This window comes from Mesoplodon mirus (genome assembly GCF_964341445.2).
Source record: "Mesoplodon mirus genome assembly, chromosome: 3".
Taxonomy (NCBI): domain Eukaryota; kingdom Metazoa; phylum Chordata; class Mammalia; order Artiodactyla; family Ziphiidae; genus Mesoplodon; species Mesoplodon mirus.
In genome coordinates this window covers 148594105-148604741 of record NC_138978.1, presented here as the reverse complement: position 1 = coordinate 148604741, position 10637 = coordinate 148594105, and the positions used below count along the sequence as shown (strand labels likewise).

Here is a 10637-nt window from a genome sequence, read left to right as displayed (position 1 = left end):
CCATTTGCAGCAACATGGATGAACCTAGAGATTGTCATACTGAGTGAAGTAAGTCAGAGAAAGACAAATATCATATGATATCGCTTATATCTTGAATCTAAAAAAATGGTACAAATGAACTTACAAAACAGAAATAGAGTCACAGATGTAAAAAACAAACATGGTTATGGGGGAGAAGGGGGAAAGGGATAAATTGGCAGGTTGGGATTGACATATACATACTACTATACATAAAATAGTTAACTAATAAGGACCAACTGTATAGCACAGGGAACTCTACCCAATACTCTGTAATGACCTATATGGGAAAAGAATCTAAAAAAGAGTGGATATATGTATATGTATAACTGATTCGCTTTGCTGTACAGCAGAAACTAACACAAAATTGTAAATCAACTATAGTCCAATAAAAAATTTTTTAAATTTTAAAATATATATATAAAGTTTTGTGATTCCAGATGATGCATTTGAAGTGTATACAGAGAATTTCCATTTCCTCACCATCCTCTCATACCTTAACTCTGTGTGATAACAGGTTCTATTCCCACCATTCTATGAATGAAATAGCAATTGAAATATAGGTTGGATGTAAATAAATTTTTTTCTTTACCTGATTCCAAAGGTAACATAGTGTCAGTATAGAAAGCTGAAAAGCACAAAGAAAATTAAATATCCGTAATCCTATCAACTATTGGTTAATTTTGGTATATTTCCAACTAATCTCTGTGTATCAATATACTACTTTTGTTTTAATAAAAGGAATGAAAAAAGGTACACACTGATTTGGAGTCTGCTTTTTCCACTCAGGAATTTATCATAGTTTCTCACATTGATTTTTTTTAAACAATAAACTACCTACCATAAAATCCTTAATATTTTTGCTAGACACATGGATTTAAATTTTTTTTGCAAAACTATACAGCTTTGCTCTGATGATTTCTTTGGGGTAAACTCTAAATGGAACTGGTGATTTAAAAGTCATGTCCATTTTAAAACTTTTGACATACAGAAAAGTTATGTCAAATACTAAAATCTGAGGGTACTGGTTCCCCAAATATGTTTACTTACATTGGTTGACCTTCTTATTCTTTGCCAACTAATAAGAAGAAAATGTCAACTTCTTTTGTTTGCTCTTTAATACCAGTCAGGTTACTTTTATATTTCTTTTACTAGTCATACAGGTTTACTTACAATTCTACAAATAAATCTTGCTCATTGTTAATGTTCCAGCATTGTTTGCAAGATCGTTTCAACAGAAAAGTTCTCCCCCTTATCCACTTCAGCTGACCAATTCCTACCCCTCCCAACTCTAATGACATTTACTGCTTCCAAGAAATTTGGCACTTAATGCACCCCCGTCCTTGCCTTTTTCATGCATGTATATTTCATCTTCAATAAAACATTTAGTGGCTCAAGGACAAAGGCCCTGTAGCGTTGGAACCCATTATGCTAATGGCCCGGTGTTAACAATTTACCTTCCCAGGGGTCCTTTCCTGGGAACACAGGGAAGGCTAATTGACTTTAGCAGTTGGGAGAGCAATGACCAAACCTTTCGTGATTTTAAAATCAGGCTATGAGAGGCTTCAGAAGCAGAGGCTCAACCACGGAAACCTCAACTATTGTCCCGAATTATGCCTGACTAATGCTAAGGATTGAGCAAGGGTCCAGGTGTCCGGACCATCTGGAGTGCCCCAGGTCCAAACTGGAGTCCTGAGGGGTGTCTGCACCACCGTGACCCACTGGCTGGGCTCTAGGTTTCTATTTTCGGGTCGATGCGCTTGATTCTTCAGTCCAGCTTTCCGGAAAAGGGACAGTGATGACCGCACCGGCCCTTGATTCCTTTCCACCCTTCCTGAGTAGGTTGGTAACAGTCTGTTTACGTAGAGGCGGTGAGCCAGCCATTTCCCGCAAGCCGCCGCGGCTCTCCTTCAGGTCTTCAGACAGAGGAGTCAGCGACAGTCCGGGCACAAGAAGGAGGCGCAAAGCTCCCCGCTCACCGGGAGGGTGAGCCCCGCGAAAAGGCCTCGCCCCCCGTTTCCAGGCCTAAGCTCCGCCCCTGGCGCCGAGGCCCCGCCTTTCAGCCCTCCCATTGGCCCCGCAAGGCCATCTCCTTCGCTCCTGCGGCGTTCTAGGCCACGCCCAACCTGCGTGACCACACATGACTCTGTGAATGCGGGGATTATTGCGTCCGGTAACTTAACTCTATTATAAGGTCTCTCGGGTTTCCCGCTGATTTCCCCGAAAATGATGGCATCTTGCGCGCCTCGCCAGGCGCCTCCCGGCCGCCCAGAGAGTCCCCCTTTTCCTTGGTGCTGCGGCGGGACTCTTTTGCTGTTCTTAGTGCTCCCGTTGCCCATATTCTCCGGTAGGAGCCTGGAGAGAGTGTGCGCCCTGGCGGCGAACTGGAGTGGGTCGGGGAGCAGGCAGGCCAGAACCGAGGGCTGGGGGAGCTTTGCTTGTTGGCTCCGGGCGGAGGCGCGAAGCTGGATCCACCCGGGGTTGTGCGGAGTTAGGGTTGAAGGCGTGGCCGGAATGTTCTGGGTCTTGCTGTGCGGGGACCCACCGGGGTGGAGACCACGTAGTGGCCGAGGAGAAGGCTTGCTCGGTGGTGGGCTCGGCCGGGGTTTACCCCGGGCCGAACTGGATCCCTAGCAAAAGTCTGTAGGGTGTTTCCAGGACTGAGCCAAGTTGGAACAGGAGCAGGGACCCGGTGCTGGTGGGGACGGCTTGCTCTTGAGTGCCCCTGTGTCTGGGGATGCTGCGAGGCTGGTGCTGTGCCCTGGGGGAGGGGCTCCCTTATGTTCTCTAGGCCGGTGATGCCTTGTGTGGGGGGTGTTTGTGCCCCGCTGGGGGATCCTGGGGGAATGTACCCTGGTGTATGCTTTGTGGAAGTCGCCAGCCCAATGATGCCCAGTGTGGGACAAGGAAGCTGCTTTGCATGGGACTTACCGAAGCAACCTAAAAAACATTGGTAGCCAAACCTAGTGAAAAATGAGTAGCCTGAAAATGAACTATAAATGATGTTCATCTGGTTTTCCCATACAGCTCATAAACTAGAGCTGAGGCCCATTCACTTTTTTTTTTCTTTTCCATGTTTCATTGAATCGAATAAATACTTTAAATATATACCCCAAAAAAGGCATGCTTATTGTATAAAACATACACAATCAAAGGACAACCATTTTTAATACTTTGGTATATTTCCTTCTGTCTTTATATACACCTGTGGTTCCATGTCCAAGTTATTTTTAGGATCTATTACATATACAGTTTGTATGCTGCATTTTTTTCTTAGCAACATTCATTCAACAAATACTTGCCTTCTATATGCCAGGTCCTGTGCTGGTCTTGGGTCCCCAGTGCCAGGCACATGTTAGGAAATAAAATATTTGCTACAATTTATTGGGAGTGGTAGACAGTAGCCAAAACATAATACTAATGAATATGTTATAACCCAAGAGAAGTACCCAGGAGGAAAGGAGCATGATTCTCTGACAGCATTTAACAAATGACTGGTGGAAGGGAAGACATTTCTGCTCATCAAACAGGCCAAACTCTGCCCCTTGCCTTCTGTACATGCTGTTCCCTTGGCCTTGGAACATTCTCCTTCTACCTCTTGCATAATTGGCTCCTTCTTATTCTTCAAAGTCAGTTGTGATGTTATCCCCTCAGAGGGACCTTCTCTGACACACTGTTTCCGATGGACACACACACTTCAGCTCAATTCCCCCCAACTGGTAGTCACCCTCCCAAACTATGTTTTCTGTTCTCTCCTCACTAGAATGCAGAGATCTTGGCTGTCTTGTCACACTTGTGGTTTCAAATGCCCATTTTTTTGCCTCAGTGTCAACATTAATTGTATAACTATCAAGTACCAGAAAATTAAAGGTAACATTCGGCTGAGGCTTAGAGCCCAGGAACAACTTCTCTTGCTTCCAGGAGAAAGGTTCTCCAAAGAGCCATGCTTAGGATGGACTTTCTGTGGTGCCTAAAAAGCTAAGGCAGGGACAGCTGGGGGTCAGAAAGGATCTATCTTCTCCTGACTGTAGACTCCTCAGGGCTCTCAATACTCCAGTCTTGCTTGTTACGGATCATTTTGAAAGTTTATTTCTCTGCAAGAGAGTTGTGGGTGATGGAACAGCAGTGCTAACAAAAAATTAAAAGGAATTTTTTAAAGAATAATAATGTTTAGAATAGGCTTAAAGCTAGAAGTGGAAGGAGATGATGAAAACTATTCAAAATAGAGGAAAATAGATAAGTAAAATGAATAGGGTGTATCAGGGAAGATAACAGCTAGAAATGAAGAGGAGGAAAAACAAGGTTAGGTTTAAGGTTGAAAGGTAAAATCAGGATAGGTAAGAAACTTAAGTAAGGTACAAATGAGAACTCACTATGTTGGGCAGGGAAAGTATGTGGATATAATAAACATGCGCTGAAGCAGCTCATGAGGAGAAGGTTTTGTAATTGAACAGTGTTGTGCCTTGGGGGTCTTGCCATCTCAGAGGTAGTTGGCAAATGGTAGGAGATCACAGAAGGGACCAGTCTCATTCCTCCAGAATGAGTCTGCTTTGTGGGACAAAACCTACAATTTCCTTTTATGGGTAGTCTCTTCTGGCTATTTTAGGTCTTTTCTTTTGAAAGAAGCCAAGATCAATAAGTGCTTACACAGTAGTTTCTTAGTTTCTTACTCTGCGTATTACAGTGCAAGAAGAATAGTCCTTATTGGTCGATTGCTAGGTTACAATAATACTGGGAGATAGAGAACAAAAGAAATTAGGTGGTCAAATCTTTCTCCAGTGCATAAAGTTTTAAGATGATTATTTTCAATATTAGATTCATTATACTGTATTCTTTACCATTGGTTTCTGTTTGACAGTGGTGTAACTTTGAGAACCAAAGTGTTTTGAGTAGCGACTATGAGGCATGTACTTTGTGAGGTGTTGTGGCCACAGGGCTGAATGGAGTCCACAATATCATGTGTTAAACATGAAGACACGTGATGGTGAGCTGAGAGATCATGCAGAGGAGAGTCCGAGTGCTACCGAACTCAGGTCTGGCTGCTCGCTGCTCAGAAAGTCAATACTTGAGAGACAAGTGCTGGTAGGAATGGAAAGGTTTAATCAGAAGGCTGGCATCTGGGGAGAAGGCAGACTCCTGTCCCAGAACTAACTCTGAAGATTCTGCTTGGCCATGAAAGTTTTTTAAGGGAAAAAGGGGAAGTAATCTCAGGTAATCATTGAGATAGGGAATCATATTTATTGACATCTCCCATTGCCTGCACACTTGTCGACTCCTTGTGATATTTCTTTAGATGTTATCTGTTTCACACAGTTTGCTCTCGAGGTTACTGAAGGGAAAGCTGGGGGAAAGATCTGATCATCTGTTAATTATTCTTCCTTTCTATTTCTCTGATCTAAGAAGAGAACCAACAGGTTAGGCACAGTATTGTGTGATCAAAAGATGTGAAAGGTGTGCTTGGGCCGGAGGTTAATTAAAGTATAGCTTTGCTAAAGTGACAAGACAAAAGGGACCTCCTGCAAAAAGCTCTTTCCTACAAAAAGCTGCTTACACAAGAGAAGGGGACTGGTCAGTGCCTCCCCAGGGAAGCAGAGACTACTTCCTAGAGGAGATGTTGAGTGAATTAAGTCAAGGAAGACGAGAGTTGAAGGAGTTTTGAGCAGGAAGAAAGGCGTTCAGAGCAGAGAAAACAGTGCGAGCAAAGGCTCAGAGATGTGGCACGGCTCGGGGCAGCCATGGACTGCCTAGCTACCCAGTGTGGCAGCAATAGGGCAAAGGAGGCAAGAGGAAGGCAGTGGTGTAGATCACAGAGTGAATTATTACGGAAGAACAGGATAGGTAGGAATGAAAAATTACTATCATAAAAATCAGACTATGATGTTATTACCTGTTCTTTTTGGGCACCTTGAGGCCTTTCGTTTGCACTAACACAATGCAAATCTAAACTAAGCTTGCTTTAATCTCCCCAGGCTCAGTAGCAGACCATTGCTTAAGGACTAAATTGCAGACAAACGTTGTTGTCATAACCATACGAGGGTTCTAGATGACAGACAGTGATGGAAAGCAATGTGGGTAGTGGAACCGGGTTTCCTGGCTTGACCCTGGGTCTGCTACCTACAGGGAGTGTATTCATGGGCAAGTTACTTCACCTTACCATGGTTCAGATTGCTCATCTTAAAGAATGGGAAATAGTACACAGCTCATAGGAAGATTGTGAAAGATAATTTAGTTAAAAAACGCTAAAATAATGATTGGCACAGGTTTAATTTGCTATTTCTAAAATGATTAATATCACCACTGTTTTAAGAAACAAGTTCTAGAATTGTTCATTGCTAATCTTCAGGAAAAAACATAACCCACAGTCTTTGGAGTTCACTTTTAATAATATTAAAATACTATTTCTAGACATAGAAGTAATATAAAATGGGTTTATAATAAAATATTAAAACAAATATTTTGACATGAAAGAAATTAAAAATTCTCATAAAGTGAAATGTTTGTAAATAAATGAATGAAAGAAATGGAAAATAGGAACAGAAACAGCAGTGAAAAAAGTGATGATTCGAAGATATTTCTGGAGCAGTTTGGCTGAACAGTAAAAAATTTGCATTTTGACCCAAGAATGTATAAAACTGATAACAGTGCTCCTTCAGCTCTGGCATTAGGAACTAGAAATGCAGTGAAGAATGAGACATGGTCCTCAAGAAGGTTACAGTCTCCTAGGGAGTACAAACAATGAACAATTACAGTATGAAAATTGCTATGAAAGAAGTAAATTGGGGCTCATGAGGACACTTAACTGAATTTTCTGGGTGAGAGGTGTTAGGAGCCTCCGGGAAGAAGTGGCATCTGAGATGAAACTGAAGGATGAGTGGGTGGGAGGAATGGCAGTCTCGGGTCAAAGCTGAAGTAATATGATGCCAGGAGGTCTAGAGTGCTCACGTAAGTTGAGTAATTTAATGGGCACTACTAGTGGGATTGAACGTGGCTGAGAAGAGTGTGCAAGAGTGAGCGGATATTAAAGCTCTGTTAGCCATGTCAGGGAGCCTTAGACATTATCACGGGGGCAACAGGGAGCCGTTGAAACGTACCTGACTTGGAAGGGCCTTGGTCCTAGTATCATATCAGTATTACTCTGGTGGCAGTGTGAAAATGAACTGAGTGAAAGGTGGCAAGACCAGTAAGGAGACCTATTCAGAAACTCTTGTAGCAATCCAGATAAGAAATGATAGTGGCTTGAATTAGAAGTAAAGGTGGAAACAGAGAGAGGGAACAGGCATTTCAGTTGTGGAAACCATGTATCTTGTTTGCTGGCTTCATTATGTTATTTGAGATAGTGTGACACATTCCAAGTGGAGCTGTGGGGAGGCAGTTGAACACATAGACTTGGCACCCCAGCTAAGATCTGGGATGGAGAGAGGGATTTGGGAGGCAGCTCTCATCAGTTGTAATGATGTCATGAGAGTATACATTCTGACCCAGGGGGATTTGCAGAATGAAAAGAAGGAGAGCTCGTAGAATAACCATGAGGAACGTCACATTATGCCATCAGACAGAGAAGGAAGAGCAGCCAGAGGACAGGCTGAAAACCAGACTGGAAACCAAGGAAAAGAGCTTTTCAGGCACAAGGGAGCAAAGAGAGAATGAACAGTAGCTCCAGATGTTGTAGACAGGGTAGTTAAAATTACTGAGGGAGAGAGTGTTAGGGTGAATTTACCAAGAGGGAAGCTACTTAATGACTTGAAAATAATTTAAGTGGCTTATAAATCAGTGGGAACTGAGAAATAAAATTGATATGTTAGGTGTTAGAGCTTGCATTTTGAAGAAGCAAAGAAAGTTTAAAAGTAGGTTGTGTGGACAGTGAGAGAAGGGGAGGGGTGGTCAGATTTCGGGAAGTTCCAATTTGGGTCAGAGACCATGATTTTCTGAAGGGAACCACATGGGAAGGGGTGTGGCGTGTGCTTGTGTCAGGGAGTTATTTTAAATTTTGCAAGCAGGTAGAAAGTGCTTGCACAATTTTTGCAAGTGTATAGAAAGTGAACACTTTTCTTGATTCACAGCAGAGCATTATTTCACTTTCCTGACGCTCACCTGGAACACTGGGGAGTTTTCTGAATTCAGCATATCTTTTTATGAAATAGCATCCATTGTTAAAGTATAGCATTACAGCCTAATAATAATTATGTTGTAAACTATTTAGAAAAAACTAAGTTAAGATGTTATTTTTTTGGAGCTAGGGACATTTACTTTGAAAATCCTCATAGGAAAAAAATTCAATGTTCTGAGCAAAAGAAGAAATTTGATTGTAAAAATGTGTGACATTGGACTCAATTATTACAGTGTATAAAGCTTGTGATCAACTGGTTGACAAAGCAAACATTCTAAACTGCACATTGTTAAAAGCACTCATTTCATGATGCATATTGGTAGGAAGAAATCCTTCATTAGTTGAATGGATTAAACTGTCCAATTCACATGTCTTTTTCCATTCAGAGCACTATGTGTGAGAGTTATTTTAGGAATTTTCTCTTCTTTTTTATACTTTCGAGATAGTTACTGAAATTGAGTGCATAAACAAAGAACACTTGTGTAATTTAATTATGGGCATGCTGTTAACTTGATTTCTTTCTTGGTGGTTCCAGGAAATTCTAGAATGATGTAATACATTTGTATCTAGTACAAAATTATATAGCGTTTCTAGCCTGTGTTTTTTGTTTGTTTGTTTATTTCCTATGTTAAAATGAGAATGTCTGGTTCAGGGTATTGAGTAAATTTAATATTATTAATAAAATTCAACTCAACTAATTTTCTTTTTAAGCAATGCTTTTAATACTAAAGTGTTTTGTTTTTTTGGGGGGGGTTTGTTTGGTTTGGTTTTGGTTTTGTTTTTTTTTCCGTTTTTTTTTTGCTTTTTGCTTTCGTTTTGTTTTGGGCAGTTAATTGAGGAGCATTCATGTAATAAGATCAGCATAGTAGAAATGTTGAAAACATTTGCTAAGTGTTGAAACAGTTTCAGCACATGATGTAAATGAAATGTTGGACGGTGTATCAAGAGAGGAGTTTAGAGTTTAGAATATGATAGGAAAGGAGGGTAATATTTCACCTCTTGAGAGTTCTCTCTTGACCAGTCTCTCAATCTGCAGTAAGACAGAGATCCAGGGAGTAATAAAGAAAAGGTTCGTCAGGGACCAAAATAGGTCTATTTCTTTCTCCTTAGATCCTTAACCTTATAGGTGTGGCCTCTGCATTCCTTTAGCACTTTAGGACTTGATGTGTCTCCATAACAGTATTTTACATAATGTTTCTAACAGATTTGTTAGGTTGTTGAACCCACAGATAATTAAAAGGAAGAGAAATTGTTGAAGTAGGAATTACACTCTTCTAGGGAGGGGCTCCCCACCGCCAAAAAAAAAAAAAAAAGAATAAAAACTTATAAAAGTATAGCAGGAAAGTAGCTTTACTGTTGGGGTATATTAGATAAATATCCCAAACAGCTACCTCAGGGAGCTTCTAAGGATGTGCATGCTCTATTGATCAGAGAAGAAAAACTAAATTACATTTAAAGTAATATCAAGAAGACAAAATTTTTTTCAATGTAAGTCTGTTCAAAATGGTAAATTTTGATATTTAAATGTTATCTATTCACTCATAAAATTATTTAGTTCAAAATTATGAAATATATGAAATGAAGTCATACTTTGAAATACTTAGTCCATATCTATTTTGATCTTTGAAATCCACAATGTTTATTTAATAGTCACCTCTTACCATGTCTTGAGCACCCAGTGTGTACAGAGTGTAGTAGAAAAAGAAGGCATATGATCCCTGCCCTCTAGGACCTTGCCTACTGAGAGGAAACTGAGCCTGAAGTGACAAGTGATCATATGCTTGTGTTTCAAACTATGGAATAGTAATCTGAGCAGAGTGCTATATACTATGGAAGACTTTTTAGAGGAGAGGTGAGCTTTGAAATGAATTTAGAAAAAAGTATGTAAGGATATGTGTGTATATATATATATATATATATATATATATATATATATATATATATTTAGTCAATACCAAAAAGATTTTGTCTCCTTTAATTTACTGTTGAATGAAAATTTAGCTTATTCCTCAACAAATTAAAAGCTAATAGGATGTTATTTAAAGTAAGGAAGACACATCCTCTGCTACTACCATCACTTGGGTAAAAGCATGTGACAATCACTTAAAATCTTGCTAGGAACCTTTCCATTTATTCTGTACTGCCGACTTGCTGCTAGGCCACAAGTGGCTGGTGAAAGAGATTAAATCCTTAATTTTCTGTTTTTATTTTTATTCCTAGGTCCCTGTATTGATCCACCAGTATTGGAGAGTATGAAGCTCAAGGGTGTCATTAAACACCATTATTATCCTGGGGACAGAATAGACTATGAGTGTCACAGAGGATACTTTTATGTGTGGCCTTATCTCCTTGCATCTACTTGTGAGCCTAATGGCTCATGGAGCCCTATTGAAGAAGCATGTTTAAGTAAGGAAACAAAACCATTTTTGTTTGTTGTTTTTTGCTTTCTATAGAGATTTTTACACATTTTAGAGTCAATTTTCCACTGCAACAATAATGATTTTCTCAAGCA

At 40.3% G+C, this 10637-nt stretch overlaps 1 protein-coding gene across 1 annotated transcript in view; it reads left to right on the top strand.

Annotated features, from left to right (window-relative positions):
* Nucleotides 1-2244: 2244 nt before the first annotated feature.
* The window catches only part of LOC309799289 (membrane cofactor protein-like), a gene marked incomplete at both ends in the record, with an annotated part of 31224 nt that continues 22831 nt past the window's right edge, over nt 2245-10637 (top strand). The window contains 2 exons of the mRNA XM_082612241.1: nt 2245-2365; nt 10346-10531. Coding sequence (XP_082468367.1) covers nt 2245-2365; nt 10346-10531 — 307 coding nt within the window. The remainder of the gene's footprint in view (nt 2366-10345; nt 10532-10637) is intronic.